We start from the raw sequence: 16,795 nt of genomic DNA on the forward strand, positions 1-16,795 counted from the left end.
ATAATCTTGACCACTATGACAATAAATTAAAACAATATCTGCTTTTCTGACCTGGTAACAGTCCCAGCCATAGAACAAAAGCTACTTTGATTTGCAGTTTTCAAACAAGCGGCCACGCCACTTATGCGATAACATCAGTCCGAATAGTTGAAAGTCCCTCTTTTTGCTTCAGTGGTCAGTGTGCCAACATACAGCAGTATTATCTAATCCTGGTGACAGTGTAAGAACCTGTAAAGACTCCAAAGATTTCTTTAAAACCGCATTCGCACAGCTTGATCTTGACGCTCCTCCATCATCCTTTTTCCAATCTAGTCCTGTCGGCGTGTTCTCGCGAGGTTTCAAGGCACAGGAGAGCGTTAGCCGAATTCGCGCACTGGAAGAAGGAAGAGCTACGAAGGGGGAGGAGGAGTGGGGGACGTCTGGAGATTGTTGAACGAGTGGTAGTGGGGGTGTGTGTGAGAGTGAGCGAGAGAGCGCGCGAGCGTGAGGAGAGAGAGAGAGTGAGCGTGCGTGTGTGTGTGTGAGTGAGCGCGCAAGCGAGCAACCAGGGGATCCAATATGGCATCGGGCGATACGTTGTACATTGCGACCGACGGCTCGGAGATGCCGGCCGAAATCGTGGAGTTGCATGAGATCGAAGTGGAGACCATCCCCGTGGAAACTATCGAGACCACCGTGGTCGGAGAGGATGACGACGACGAGCACCACCAGCCCATGATCGCTCTGCAACCCCTGGTGACGGACGATCCGACTCAGGTTCACCATCACCAGGAGGTTATTCTGGTGCAGACCCGCGAGGAGGTGGTCGGTGGGGATGATTCGGACCTCCGGGCTGACGACGGCTTTGAGGACCAGATCCTCATCCCTGTGCCGGCCCCGGCGGCCGAAGAGGAGTACATCGAGCAGACGCTGGTGACGGTCGCCGGGAAAAGCAGCTCCTCGTCAGGAGGGCGGATGAAGAAAGGGGGCGGCAGCAGTGGCAAGAAAGCGGGCAAAAAGAGTTACCTGACTGGAGCCGAGGCAAGCGGCAGAAAATGGGAACAGAAGCAGGTCCAGATCAAGACCTTAGAAGGGGAGTTTTCGGTCACGATGTGGGCATCAGGTGAGTGTGGACTTTGAGAGAACGTGACAGGAGTGCTGCTGCCGTTCGAGTTTCTGATCGTGGAGCCTAACAAAGAGGGCCTTCCAAGGGCGTTGTCCTCCTGTGCAGGCCTGGCTTTGCGGGGTGGTGAGTTGGGCCCTCTTTCGGGGCGCCTTTTCAGTCGAACCCCGCGTGCAGTTCGGCAAAGCCGGCTTGAATTGTTTTTGTTTTGAAGGGAAGCCATGTTTTTATGTGTTGATGGGCGCCGCCATGTTCCCCCTCCGGTCCAGTATGGCGGCCCGAAAAAATGGCGTTGGTGCGGCCGGGGGAAGATGGCGGCGGCTGCGGGAGCGTGCGAGCGCGCTGCTGCCGCCGAGGCGAGGGGAGGCGAGTAGGCCGCAATGGCGCAGTTTGGCTCGCAGGAAGCAACGGCTCAGTGAGAGGAGTGGGGGGAGAAGGAGGAGGGAAGGGGAGGAGACAGATGGCTGTGCTCAGAAAAGTACACGCTTGGTGCACCGAAGGACCCACTAGGCTGGCGCCGAGTCAGAAAAGCTTTGACTCGAAGACGAGATACATGCATGCACGCACGGAGAGCGGACTGTTAGACGGATCGGGCTGCCCGGATAGTCATGCATACTGTTGCCCAGAGGAGATGGGCTCAGTTAGGACTGCGTTTATACGGAGTGAATTTTAAACTTTGGTGTGTAAGAGAGACTCGAGGTGTACGGCTGTCCGGTGATCGATCGGTAATCAGTGCCTCGACGCTTACCATGGTAACCTTCACAGAACTGTTGCGTTGTCTGGGTGTGTGTTTCACCGGCTGGCGTCTTACAGTGTTATTAGATACGCTGCTGTTGTATATTTCTTTCAGTTGGTTAAATGTAAAGCATTTGACACAAGGATGAGATATGGTGCTACAAACTCCAATAACGCACGGGTCGGCGAAGTGAAACTGATGGTCCCGTTAGACGTTCACGTTTCCTTGTATTGTCAAGGCTTGCAAAGCCTCTAAAACGAGTGATTGGGCAGTTGGACACCTTCTCTAATAGATAATGATTTTCTAAATTATTTTCCATTAGTCTAGCATTGAAACTGGGTCGAGAATTATGTGAATTAAGAACTTTCCGAAGGTGATTTTTTGGCTAATGTCGGCTATCCTTCCTGACACTGACCCTCTGTATTTATCTGGGCTCGGGACCGGCATCAAGTTGGAGGAAGTGAAGTAGGCCCTGAAAAGAATGCAGAATGGGATCAGGACCGGATGAAATGTCAATGGAAGTGTGGAAGAGTTTAGGGGAAGCGGAAGTAGATGTGTTGTGAGATCTAACGCAGAAGAGCTGTGAACAGGAGAGAATATCAAATGAGTGGAGGAACGGTGTGATTGATGTCTGTTTATAAGGAGGAGGGCGATATTCAGGATTGTGGAAACTAAACTGATAACGTTGAAGTCACACGCAATGAACATTTGGGGGAGGGATATGGAGAGAATGTTTAGGAAGGAAGTCTCCATATTGACAAACAGGACGAGACCATTAAGTCCTTCAGACTCGTTCGACTGGCTAATAGCTAAGCCGTCCAGGTAATCCAAGATCATTCTTAAAGGTTGTCAAGACTCCTGCTTCAACTACAAGTCTCAATAGTTTGTACGAGATTACCACAATGCTTTGCTTTAACAAGTACATCCTGGACTATAGTGCTAAATGTACTTCCCGTTAATTTCCACTGTTGTCCTCTCGGTCCTTCAATTGAAGGAAATTTTGCTGAGACTGAACAGGTTTAATTCTCTGAGTCTTTTCGAGTATGGCATTCCCTTAACTCATGTGATACACTTGGTTGCTGTCCTCTGCTCAGGTTCAAGCAGTGCCATGTCAGCCAACAATTTGGTTTTATGCCAGGGAAAGGAACAACTGTTGCAGTCTTTGTATTAAAACGGCTTATAGAGAAGCATCAAGAAAAGGTTTGCACATCATGTTTATTGATTTGGAGAAGGCTTATGATGGAGTGCCACATCTGAAGGTGCATAAGAGTGAAAGGAGTACAAATAAGTATGAAAGGATTGTCCAGGGATTGGCTGAAACGAGAACATTGTGATAGATATGTGGAGTTACATAAGATATGAGACAATCGGATATACAATAAAAGTGGGAGATATATTTAAGAAAGTACAGGAATGTAGGCTGAAGTGGTACGGATATGTAATGAGGAGAGAGAGTGAATATGTGCACAAAATAGTGATGGAAAACAATGGAGGCTGAAGTAGAGGTGGATGGATAAAGTATACAAGAAGATTTGAAGAAAATGGGTTTGACTGGTTTGGGGGTCTGGTGCATGACCAAACTGTATGATGAAGGTTGATTACACTCTTTCACACCACACTGAAGTGGGAAAGGAAGAAGAGGAGGAAGTTGTTTGTCGATTCAGGGGTTCCCAAACATTTTTAAGCTGAGTCTCCCAAAAACATTCTACCATTTGGTCAGGGCTCTCCAGCAAAATAAACCGAGAGCTGCGAAGTAGAGTATGACCTTGGATTCTTGGTGGCTGTTATTAGTGGTCAGACAGAATAATTTTGGATATTATTAGACCTATGGGTTGGTGCCTTGCCCAGGATTGGTTCCTGCCTTGCCCCCTGTGTTGGCTGGGATTGGCTCCAGCAGACCCCCGTTGAAGCAAGTGCTTAACAGTAGCAGACTGTTGACACATATAGTTGTGTGAAAAGGCAAGTACACCCCATAAAGATTGTTAGCTTTTTTCAATATATTTGAACAGGCAAACATTAGATCTTAATGTAAACAGTGCCTGCAGATAAAGGTGATATACTTGAAAAAGTATACATAAAACTTACATTGTGTATTCACGTTCATAATCTACTGTAAATGAACAAAACTGCAGATAAGTCACGTAGAAAAAGTAAGTACGTCTCAACATTTATCACCATTTCAAATCCACAAAATTAGAATCTGGTGTTCCAGTTTAGGTACCATAAATTAAAACTTTCTTCTTCTGCAGATTGACCCTGTCTTATTTTAACTACAGATATCGAGGGTCTCATGTTCTCTTTGCTATTGATGTGTGTGGTGTCATCATGCCAAGATCAAAAGGGCTCTCTTAGGCCCTTTACAAACAAGGTTATGGATGCCCACGAGTCTGGCAAGGACTTTAAAAAGATCACCAAATTATTTGAAATCAGTCATTCCATTGTAAGGAAAATCATCTCCAAGTAGTGTAGATTTCAGACGACTGCTAATTTGTCCAGAACTGGCTGGCCCAACAAATTCAGCTCAAGGACTGCATATCTAAATGAACAACTAAAGTAAGTTAAAAATTAGGGTTTAATTGGAAATGCAAACAGGCCATGCCAGCATGTAGCTTTTTAAATATGTAATATATCCACACACCACAATGCTTATCTACACTGTGTTTGTTGTTATGCCATATAGTGACGCATAGTCAAAATGACAGAAAGATATTGTAACAGACAAAAATATTTCTCAAGTTCCTGAATTGATTACCTCAATTTTAGCTTGTTTTCTCTCAGCTTTAAGTTTTTCTGACACACTGGTGATTTAAAATGCATGCACTGGAAGAAATAGTGTGTGTGTGGGGGTGGTGGTATGTGCAGGTGTTTTAAGAAGAAGCCCTGTGGGCACAACATTTGCAGCAGTGGAATTCATGGCTATTCCTTGCAAACTTTTTAATGAGTTGTCCCCAGATGTGTATTCTCGTTTGAGAATTTCGTCTGGCACCACTAGACTAATTATGTACTTACTTTTTCCCAATTATACCACTACATGTATTAATGTTTTTGCTGAATGAATGATTGACCAGGAAAATTCCTGATTTCAAGTTTATCAACTTTATGTGTTGGCACATGAAGATCTACTGCTTGCTTGTTCAAATTTGTCACCAATTTCCATGGAGTGCACTTTTTCATGTGTCTGTATATGATGAGATTTTGTGTGCCATGGGGTGTCAACCCCTTTTTGCCATACACAGTCCAGGAACTGAATGTTTTGAAATATCACAATTTGTTCAGTCTTAAATTAAGTACCCAATTCTTATTAAGCGCAAACAACTGAAGGTGATGTTTCTTTACTCCCCCTTCCCTAATATTGTATTTTCAGGATTGTAACAAGTGATTTATTTATATATATATATATATATATATATATATATATATGGTGTGGGTGTGTATTTGTTATATTTGTCTAACATAAGAGACATTTTTTTTAATTAATTTTTTAAAATTAAGTACAGTTGTATGATTTGATATGGGGAGAAAACAGCATAATTTTCCATATTTTTAATTTGCCAAAATTACACAGTTACATATGAATTCAGATCAAAAGAACTATTCACAAGTTTAATACTACTTGAGGCCAAAAATGAGCAAAATAACTGAAAGTCAATTTGAGTCTACTTCTTGGCTACACAGTTGTGGTTCCAGCTTCTCCCAATTGCTGTATTAAGTTTTAAGGAACAGTGACATTTCCTGAAAATTGACCCCTCTGTCAAAAACAAAAGCTTTCCATTGTTAATGAATATTAGTAAACACTCAAACATTGGATACATTTATTAAAAACTGTTAAAAGTCGTCTTTGTTTCTTGTATATTCTCCTGCATTAGTCTGACAGTTTCATCTTTTTTTTTTTTTTTAATATATAAATGATGGCACACTAAAACATTTGCCACAGTTAAAATATTGTAATGCTGGCATGTTGGATCTGAGGCAGAGAAACATGCAGTGTGCAAATCTCACTGGGGAGTAGAGGGTGTTAGAAAGACGGCACCCTCTTTAGATGCTGATTTTTGCAAAAACCCCTACGTTTTAATGCACGTTTTTCCAGGCAGTCTACTCTAAGAAGTGCCATTGCGATGGATTGCATGTTAATAGAGGGAAACTTCAAATTCTTGCAGGCAGTGGACATGGAACTGGAGGATGAGATGGAGTGGTGAGACTTGAGTGTCAAGTCTTGCTACAGGAGCACAATGAGACAGAGCAGAAAGGGAGCAGTAGAACTGAAGCGAAGCCGAGCACGCAGTCATGGGTTCCGCCACTATGTTTTTTAAAGGTCACTTTTTTCCAGTTTTTATTTTATTTTTGTTTGTGTGTGTGTGTTTTCCTCACTAATCACCCAACCTGCAACTCTGTAATCGGTACTGGACTGCTTAAAACAAGGATAGAAGAACATTGTGAGTTATAGTTATTTATAAATTACATGGGGTAATTTGAAGACAAACTTTAAAATTGGGCTTCATTTTTTAGGAATGTCCAAGTCGGCAGTGGGGCCGCAGACATCCAAGCAGAGGCAGTTAAGTTTGAAAACCCCTGTCCTAGTATTGTTGAGGTTTGCATAATGCAGAGTTCCTAAAACCACAGTATTTCAGTGACAGATTGTGCTATTGGTGAGCTCCTCTAGTTATTTTGTAAAATATGTAGGTATGAAAGGTATTTTCCTTTCTCCTCTCCCTGTGCCATGGGTTCAGTAATAGCCCTGCATGGCGTAAAGTTGCTCACTCAGGCAAGCCATTTTCCCAACTTGGACCTCTTGGCATTATGACAGTCTCCAGTGGGTTTAGAAGATTGATAGATGCATGAGGAATGTGATAGGCCAGACAGGGGTCAGCCAGAAAGACACTTGTCAAGAGACAGAACTTTACTAAAAGTAGCAAGTGCCAGATGTTAAAATGAGTATGTTAAGTATAGGATCATCTGACTGACAAATTTAGTTTTGCTCTGTCTTTTCAAAGCGACTTTTAAATGTCTGGCACAGTGATTTCCTCATTTCTGTAAGTGACTTGCTGCAAGGTAGCATGGTGGTGCAGTGGTACCGCTGCTCTCTCGCAGTAAGGAGATGGGGGCTCTCATCCCAGCTTTTACCTGCATGGAGTTTGCATGTTCTCCCTGTGTCTACTTGGGTTTTCTACTCATACTGTATGAAGACATGCAGATTTGGTGAATTTGTGATGCTAAATTGGCCTTCGTTTGTGTGTGTATGTTCACCTTGTGATGGCGTGGTGCCCTGTACAGGGATTGTTCCTGTCTTACACCCTATGATTTCTGGGATAAGCACCAGATTCCCCATGACCGTGCTCAGAATGAAGAGGGATTTGAAAATGTTATGAGAACTGAGTTAGCAGCCTAATTTTTTTTGACACCATAGCTGGTAGTTAAAGACGTGTTAGATAAGTACAATCAAATAGTAGAACTTTATACTGGAATTTTTGTATGCATCTGTGAAGCAGTGTCCGCTTGGGCTTTTTACTTCTAAGTACACAAGATTTGAGGTTATCGTTCATATTAGTACATTTTATGTATATTATAGGACAATATCAGTGCATGCACATGTTATAAAATCCAATTCAGGGAGTGGGTTGCAGTTGCCTTTCCCTGTAACACTGAACACAAGGCAGGAATTAACCTTGGACAGTGAACAAACCCACATGCCAGTTTAGAGCATCCATCCATCCATCCATCCATCCTCTTCCGCTTCTCCAAGATCGGGTCACGGGGACAGCAGCTTGAGCAGAGATACCCAGACTTCCCTCTCCCCGGCCACTTCTTCTAGCTCTTCCGGGAGAATACTGAGGCGTTCCCAGGCCAGCCGAGAGACCTAGTCCCTCCAGCTTGTCCTGGCTCTTCAGAGTCTCTCTAACCACAGCACAGTTTGTTGCACTGGTCATTGAATGAAGATGCAAGAGCGTAGGACCCTTTGTGTCCCACAAGAAAGTCATCACGGTTTTCTTGGCTGAGGACTGTTGTTTGAATGTCTCATTTACTGGAGAAAACTGGTGTGTCCACTTCATTATGGCTCACGGTGATGGAGACATGTCTAATCTTCGGTGATCTAATCTAATCTGGTACAAAACACTCTGATCTGATCTCCTTAAAGATGTTTCAGGAATTGGGTCACAACTTCCACTCACTTTTGCTTGTGCAGATCAGTAAGCTGCTTGGGTAACCATGTTGGGTAATTTTTATGGTGTCCCAAGTCATCATACATTATGGCATGTACAAATCCATAGCTGATATCCAAATGTGCAACATATTCCATCAGTCTTCTCTGATGAAGGCATTCACCATATTTATGTGGGATTGTGTGCACGATGTTGATGGTCAAGCAGATTGAGCTTCATCAGTTACACTTTTTCTGTTCACTTATAAACCTTTCTGTCCATTCATAATCTTTTTGGCGAGTAATGCTGTTTTCACTTCTGTACTGAGCTAACATCCTTTGGTGAATTCCATCAGGTTTCCTTCTTCCTGGCCAAAGAAATCTCACTACAGCATGTTGTTTAGCAATGGTCCAGTCCCATAGTGGTGCCAAGTTTTCCCCTGGAGACAAATATAGTTTGTTCCATCCATCCATCTATCTAGAGCATCCATGTTCATTTGACCCTGGCTTCAACTAGACTAGACTAATGACAGAGCACTCATTGTGCTGTGCTTGTTGAATGACTCATAAGCTATTGAGAACATGTTGTGTTCCATCAGCTTCTATCCTTTGTGGTTATTGTGTAATTTTCAAATTCCCTTTACTTTTTGATTCACCTTTGTACACATAGGTTAAAATGACTATTAAATCTAAATTGACCTGATGTGTGCATGAATCTTGGCTAGACTTGTGGTCTGATCCAGGTTTAATACCTGCCTTGTGTCTGTTACTGCTGGGTGAGGCTTCCACACTATAGGTTCAGAGAAAAGATGCAGGAATATTAGCAGTTTGTGTGTATTATTCAGCATACTGTTCTCATATGGAGAAATTTTAATTTGAACTAGGTAATGTGACCTGGTAGCAAAGGTTTTGTGTTCCAGAAAATTGTGGTTTTAATTTTATTCCCAAATACTGACCTATCAAGTGAACCTTGTAGCATCCCTTAACCTGCCAACATTCATTAGAACAAGATTTGTGTTTTAGTTTTATGCACTTATAATGCACAATTTTAAGCTCTCAAAAGAAAATGAGAGGGGTAAACATTAAGTTTTGAGAGTGAACATCTTATGAGCTCACTTATCCTTTTTTAATCAGGAAAACAATCTTATATTGGAATTTAAGACATAACATGATGGGAACAGTAACCCATTTTTAATTGATATATCCAGTTTTAGCTGTGAAAGTTAGTTAGCTTCTAATTAACAAATAGGTTGCAGTTAAAACTTGTACTTCCTTAAAAATTGTACCCGTTTTTCTGTTTCTTAGTGATTTTTTTATTGCGAGATTGCGTTGGTTTGGAGACGTGCAGGGGAGAGATGCTGGGTATATTGGGAGAAGGACGTTAAGGATAGAGCTGCCAGGTAAGAGGAAGGCCTAAGAGAAGGTTTATGGATGTGGTGAGAGAGGACATGCAGGTGATGGGTGTAACGGAGCAAGATGACGAGGACAGGATGATATGGAAAAAGATGATCTGCTGTGACAACCCCTAATGGAAGCAGCCGAAAGAAGAAGATTGATTTATCTTCTGTATTTGTTTTTGCAGGTGCCGTTGTATTTGTTAATTTCAAGAAACATGCCCTTTGGTGTTATTTGTAGAAAGTACTACAGTTCATACCTTTTGAAGTGTTTTAGCCTGCATGACGTTAGATGGTAAACTGGGAAAAATCAAGGCACTCCGCATAAAAAGTATAGGCAGTGTGGCATAGTGGTTAAGGCATTACAAGCCAAGAGTTTCCAGTCACTTAAACCCTGAGCACATTTCTGGAGATGGCACACTTCATTTGTGCTATGTCATGGTTGGTTGCTTTCAGTATAAAGCTTCATGATTATCTTTTGTACTACAAAGACAGCAGTATATTTTATTAAGAGATTGACTGGCTTGTGCACTCAGTTTGATTTAAGAGCACCAAACCCTTTTCGCATGTAAGTTACTGGTGGTGAGAGTGGGTGAGTAGAGACTCAGTTAGTTGCTTTTCCTGTCACACATCAAAAGACACTGATAATCTTCAACAAATGCTGAATTTACCGTTCTTGTTGACTTTTTTTGGCGTTTTGTTTTTCCTTTTTTATTCACATTTGTGCTTTTGGTAGTGGAGTTGTATTTTAAGCTTGCAGAAAACCATTACACTATGAACTGTGCTACTTAACTGGATCTTGCTGATCATAATAAGAGCAATACAATATAATTGTTTAACACTACCTGTCAGTTCTTAAGCCAACTCTATATTTCTTGTAAAATGTCTGCATATTCTCAGCTTTGCTAATAAATTTCACAGGAATGTGAATGCATAGACCTTCAAAGCATCAGAGTCTACTGGGAAAATTTACAAATGTATTTTTGTTTTCTTACTTATATTCAGAAGTTATATTTGTGTGTGTGATTAAGTCCACATCTACTTTCATCCTTTGATCAAGTATTTCAATTTAATTGAACTCTCCATTGTCCAACTCAAGAATGAGATACATGTTTAGAAATATAGTTGAAAATAAAGTATACACTAAATGCCATGCCAATCTATCTACAATATAATAAAACACTAAAGTCAATATGTCTAGTCCCTCACCACAATCTAATTAGTCGGTTTGGTGTGATTTATTTAGTTTGGCTTTGGTGATGCGGAAAAAGAAGTGTGAGTGTAAGACACTTGAGGAGGGGTAAAGGCGAGACGCTGAGAGAGTCGCCTTCAAAGGCAGCAAATATAAAACTGGACAGGAGGCAGGAAAGACACCTTGAAAATAATGACAGAGCCCAAGAAGCAGGTTTTTAAGGGAATGTGCTCAAAAGAGACTCTTGAGAGGTTCAGGCGTACATGGATACCAATAAAAGGTGCTGGAGGTACACGTAGGGTAAGAGAGAGCACATTTTTTAAAAATTTTTCTATTACATGTCTTTCACAAGTACTGTGGTTAGTGTGTCTGTAAAGTACAATCTCTGTTTTATTTGTTCTTCATGTACAGCTTTCTTTTCAAGCCATAGATTTTAAATATGTCACACAGGTACTTCTTGCCACAAGTTAGGTTTTAAAATATATAGCATTCAGTTTTGATCACCTTTGGAGTGGCAGGCCTGGCTCAGGGGATAGTGTGTGCGTGTGGTAAGAGTTGCTATAGTGTGATGTACTGATAAAAGAAATGGCACTTCACAACCTGTAATAGTTGTTCCAGGCTCCATTCCCACCCATTAAATGCAACTCTTTATTTAATCAAGCATTTCCCTCTCTGCTTTTTGTCGCAGCCTCAGGCCATAATGTTTTCTGTGTTAGTTATTGCATTTTGGAGTTCTTTGCACCTGAAGAAAAAATGAATGATATTGTATACAAAGATACTTTACGATACTGGCAGTAGCTGTTTACTAAATACAACATGTTCAAAGGTAATAAAGTTTGATAACATATAATTTGTAATTACTTTTTATCTTTTTACTTTTCTACTTACCTGGGCAACAGCAGGCTAGTATGCAAGTACAATATGGTTACTTGTTTGGAATGAGAATGATTTTGGCAGGCATGACACTGGACAAAAGAAGAATATGGTGCTTTTTATTTTGATCATCAAGATCCACCTTTCCCAGGTGATAGGATTACACTGTTGCCACCTGTTGTCCTGGAAGTGCTGTGCTGGCAGTGTGCCAACCCCAAACCCTCCCCAACCAACATCTTGGTCTGCTTCTCTTGGTTATGTGCTCAGGGACCCACTACCTGTGTGCAGCATTGTATGCCATCTTGTTAGGAAACAGGACATTTTATGAACAAGAGGAGACCATTCAATCCATCAAGCTTGTTTGTTTAGCTAATAGCTGTGATGTCCTAATGTCTTATCCCGATGCTTGCTAAAGATTCTGCTTCAACAATATGATTCGATTGGTTGTTCCAGATAAAGAAGTGCTCCTTGTGTTCTGCATTAAAAATAGTTCTCTTCTATTTTCCGCTTGTGTCCTCAATTACATCATTGGACATTTAGTCAAAAAGAATTTGGCTAGATCTGCTTGATCGGTGCCTTTGAGAATTTTGAAACCCTGGAATAGGTCCTCACATAGTCTCCTGCACTTAGGACTAAATGGGCTTAATTCATTGAGCCTGTCAGAGTAGAAGGTGCCCTCAAGTCCTGCTTTGTCTTTTTCATAGAGTTTTATGAATAAATATTGCCGAACTCTTTTCTAGATACCACAATCGCCTGACCCCACCCATCCCATCAGTCCCTTTCTTCATCAGTCCCAGGTGCCTCCTGAATATTAATTTGTAGGCATATTCTTAAATTAAAGGGTATACTGTCCCATAGTGGTTCATGTTTGTCTTCATTGGAATCCAAAAATATTTTGATTCGCTAGTATGGATTTATAAAATGTTGTTGAATCCTAAATTGTCCAATCCCCCGTCCCATGTCTCTTCCTTCCCTGGCCCTGGTTTTAACTTTTCAACTAAGTAATCTTCTTCAGTGTACACATGTAAGGTAGTTTTATACTAAATATGGGTCTTATCGTACTACTGACAGTAATAAGTAAATTGTAATGTAAAGCACACTAAACAATACTCCATTCCATGTTGTTTCTATTAATGGCCACAAGAAAATTGCAGTTTCATGTTTTTATGAAGAATAGTGATAACAAAGTTATGGAAACAAGAGCATTAACATTGAACAAACAGCAAACAATATCAAAAAGTCAATGATAAATCTCAGTTTAATTATGTTGCATAGTTTACATATTCATTCATATGCTCACAATGCTCCCAAAACCTTGGATATTCACAAAGATGAGACATACTTCCCACCTGATGATGTTTTCACTCACATTTCTTCCCTAAACCTTCACCTCTCTGAGACCATGCGCTGTAATGTCAATATGACATTAAGTGACACAGTAGCCAATGAATGAGTTTCTTCTGGGCAGGGCTCCTGACCAGCAAATGTGAGGGGAATTGGGTCTTCAATTCACAAAGTCATTCTCGTGTAAGCGTGCTTTCCAGTCATTCATAAGGTGATTTTCTGGAAGTGGTTTAATAACTAGACATTAAGCCCGTTACAATAACGGACGCTAGAACAGTAGTCCATAAACATTAGTAGGAACAGTCCATATTAAATGGCAAGGGACCTTTTACCTCATTAAATTTTTTCCGTAAAATGCCTGTAATTTTCTCTGACAGTAATACTGGCTTTGCTGTCCATAATATGCGTTTAATTTTCTGTCACAACAGTGGGCAATCAGCAGATTCTCCCCAGCAACTGATTTAATGTGCGCAAAAATAAATATACTTTTAAAAGTCATTGTATTGTAATATCATGAAAATTTGTATATTTAGGAAAACTCCTTCAATGACTGACACTTTACACTTTCCCGGGCCAAGCTTCTTAATCGCAAATCTGACATCCTCAGAGTGAACACTTGCACAACAATGGGGAAGCTAGTCTCCGCATCTCAGTACCCGATTGGATTTTTCGTGTTTTATGTTTTAGGTCTTACCTCATTTACCGAAATCCGATTGGATCGGCCGCGCGATATTTTATAGGTCCCTCCCTCTCTGTCTTGTGTGACGTGTCAGGCGGCCTTTGAAGCATCGCACCATGCCCCGCGCATGCGCACTTCACCAGAAGAGACACTCACATGGACACTGGACGCACACAGGGATTTTATCAAAGAGGATATTTTAGACAAAATCCATGTACTTGGGACATTGCGAGTACATGACTGAATATCTGACATATGGATTATACGATAGAAGCAAACTAAATTTTTTTTTTTTTTTTTTGTGCATTGTGCATGTTTTGATAAAGTTTTTTAGCTTTGGTCCTCAAAGATTCCTGTTTTGTCAGTAGCATTTTTCTTTTAGTTCTCCATTCAAACGTGACATTAAAAGTATTTTTTGGCCACTACTACAAGAAATATGGAGTATGTAATAGGTAAAATTATTTTCTAGGTGGAGCATTTCTTTTAAGTCGTATAAAGATGGCATCACAATACACAACATCCAGTTAGAGGTTATGTCAAATTTGACAAGAGTCAGTGCTGTAGGAATGCTTTCCAGGTATAGCAAAGTCCGCTGCATTCTCTGCCCCCTCTTTTCCATTCTGTCATGGTACATACAACTTGAAACTAATGACAGATGAGACTGAGCCTCTCTTGTGTTTGAGATCCAAAATGCATTCTCCCTGCTTCTTTGTGGCATGTCTTGCAGTCATTGCACTTTCTGGGTGAGCACTCTGTTGTTGTTGTTGTCAGCTCTTGCATACACAGAGTTCACCCATTCACTTGAAAACAAATCAGACATGTCTACTTTTATAGGCGGGTCTCTCTGATTGCTTGGACTAAATCGATTTGAGATGTCGAACAACACGACTCGGGGTCACAGGAATGCACTGCAATTGCCCTGACTTTCTAAAATCATGTAAATAGTGTTTGCAGCTGAAATTCAGTGGACAAATTGTGTGTTATGACAGGGCCTTAAGATAGGAAACAACAACAACATCATTTATTTATATAGCACATTTTCATACAAATAATGCAGCTCAAAGTGCTTTACATGATGAAGAAAGAGAAAAAAGGCAAAATAAATAAGAATTAAAATAAGGGAACACTAATTAACATAGAATAAAAGTAAGGTCCGATGGCCAGGGAGGACAGAAAAAACAAAAAAACTCCAGACGGCTGGAGAAAAAAATAAAATCTGCAGGGGTTCGAGGCCACAAGATCGCCCAGCCCCCTCTAGGCATTCTACCTAACATAAATGATCAGTCCTCATTGTATTCAGGGTTCTCATGGAAGAACTTGATGGACTTCTGGCCTTTAATTCATCAATGTAGGGACATCATGGTGTTTTGATCAGGTGGTGGTGGAGCAGGTCGCCACCCCAGAAAACCGGAGAAAGTAGGGGTTAGTACGGATTTTGAATATGAATACCATGAGTAGTAATGATAATTAATTGAATATACAGAGCATCAGGATTAAACCAAGATGAAGCTATGAGAAAGCCATGTTAAAGTAATGTGTTTTCAGCAGTTTTTTTAAAGTGCTCCACTATGTTAGCCTGGCGAATTCCTATTGGGGAGCTATTCCAGATTTTAGGTGCATAACAGCAGAAGGCCACCTCACCACTTCTTTTAATTTTAGCTCTTGCAATTCTAAGAAGACACTCATTTGAAGATCTAAGGTTACGATTTGGAGTGTAAGGTGTAAGACATTCCTAAATATAAGGTGGAGCAAGATTATTTAAGGCTTTGTAAACTATAAGTAGGATTTTAAAGTCAATTCTAAATGACACAGGTAACCAATGTAGTGACATCAAAACTGGAGAGATGTGCTCGGATTTTCTTTTTGTAGTTAAGATTCTAGCAGCTGCATTCTGCACTAGTTGCAATCGATTTACGTCTTTTTTGGGTAGTCCTGAGAGGAGAGCGTTACAGTAATCTAGTCGACCGAAAACAAAAGCGTGGATTAATTTCTCAGCATCTTGCAATGTTATAAGGGGTCTAACTTTTGCTATATTTCTTAAGTGAAAAAATGTTGTCCTAGTAATCTGATTAATATGTGATTTAAAATCAGGTCAGAGTCAATAGTTACCCCAAAATTCTTTACCTCCGTCTTGACTTTTAATCCTAATGCATCAAGATTATTTCTAATAACCTCATTATATCCATTTTTGCCAATCACTAAAATTTCTGTTTTCTCTTTATTTAGTTTGAGAAAATTACTACTCATCCATTCAGAAACACAAGTAAGACATTGTGTCAGTGAATCAAGAGAGTCGGGGTTGTCAGGCGCTATTGATAAATACAGTTGTGTGTCATCGGCATAGCTGTGGTAGCTCACATTATGCCCCGAGATAATCTGACCTAATGGAAGCATGTAAATCGAAAAGAGCAGCAGACCCAGGATAGAGCCTTGTGGAACACCATATAGAGTATCATGGGTCTTTGAAGTATAAATACCACAACTTACAAAGAATTTTCAAAAGCAGAGGAGTCTGCTTTATGTTTTTAGTTTATTTAGTTTACAACATTCTTAAGACAGTCTGGGAAGATCCCCGTATCTAATGACGAGTTTACTAAGTCAAGAATACTATCAATTAGTACGCCCGATACTTCTGCAAAACTGAAGCCATCACCACCCCTACTCATTTTATGTCTTTCTCTCTCTTGCAGTTTTCTCTTGAATGCTTTTACAGAGAAAACTGCGGTGTTGTCATGTTAATCCCGCTGAAAATTCACAACACAGCACACAACTCTTAAGCTCTGTTGCTATGGAGTGTTTGTCCTACAGCTTAGTAAATAACAAACCATATATGGCCCACTTCCAACTGCCTTTTTAGATGTGTGTTTCATTTTAATTGAAGTTAATTGAAGTACCTGTGAGGTCATATGCAGTATTTAAACTGCTAGCAAAAAAAAAAAAAAAGTAGATATACAAATTTTTTGCTGGATGGAAAATTTCCAAGGAATAGTTATCCGTATCAATATGGTGAATGTGTTGTCTTAGTGTATTTCTGTGAGACGTCAAAAGTTAAGAAGGAATTAAAAGCTTTGTTTCATATTTCCTGTTAACTTTGGAATAATAATAATTTTTTGAGAATGTGAAAGTGTCATTAAAGAAATAACAGGAAAACGTTCTTAAGATACCAGTAAAATATTTGTGACTCATAGCTATAATGAAACTGACTTAGAAAAAAAGTAAGTTGTATGTGACATTATACATTTAGGACGTTTGTGTGCTGTGCAGACCTTTTTAAAACTGAATAGTTTTAAAGGTTGATCTTGAATTACAATTTGTCTGTGGCATACTGGCTTTTTAATC

At 40.4% G+C, this 16,795-nt stretch overlaps 1 protein-coding gene across 1 annotated transcript in view; it reads left to right on the forward strand.

The window, feature by feature from the left end:
* Positions 1-392: 392 nt before the first annotated feature.
* yy1a (YY1 transcription factor a) overlaps positions 393-16,795 on the forward strand; it is a 48,516-nt gene continuing 32,113 nt past the window's right edge. The window contains exon 1 of the mRNA XM_028821144.2: positions 393-1,102. Coding sequence (XP_028676977.1) covers positions 559-1,102 — 544 coding nt within the window. The 5' untranslated portion in view covers positions 393-558. The remainder of the gene's footprint in view (positions 1,103-16,795) is intronic.

This window comes from Erpetoichthys calabaricus, chromosome 16 (assembly GCF_900747795.2).
Source record: "Erpetoichthys calabaricus chromosome 16, fErpCal1.3, whole genome shotgun sequence".
Lineage (NCBI taxonomy): Eukaryota > Metazoa > Chordata > Cladistia > Polypteriformes > Polypteridae > Erpetoichthys > Erpetoichthys calabaricus.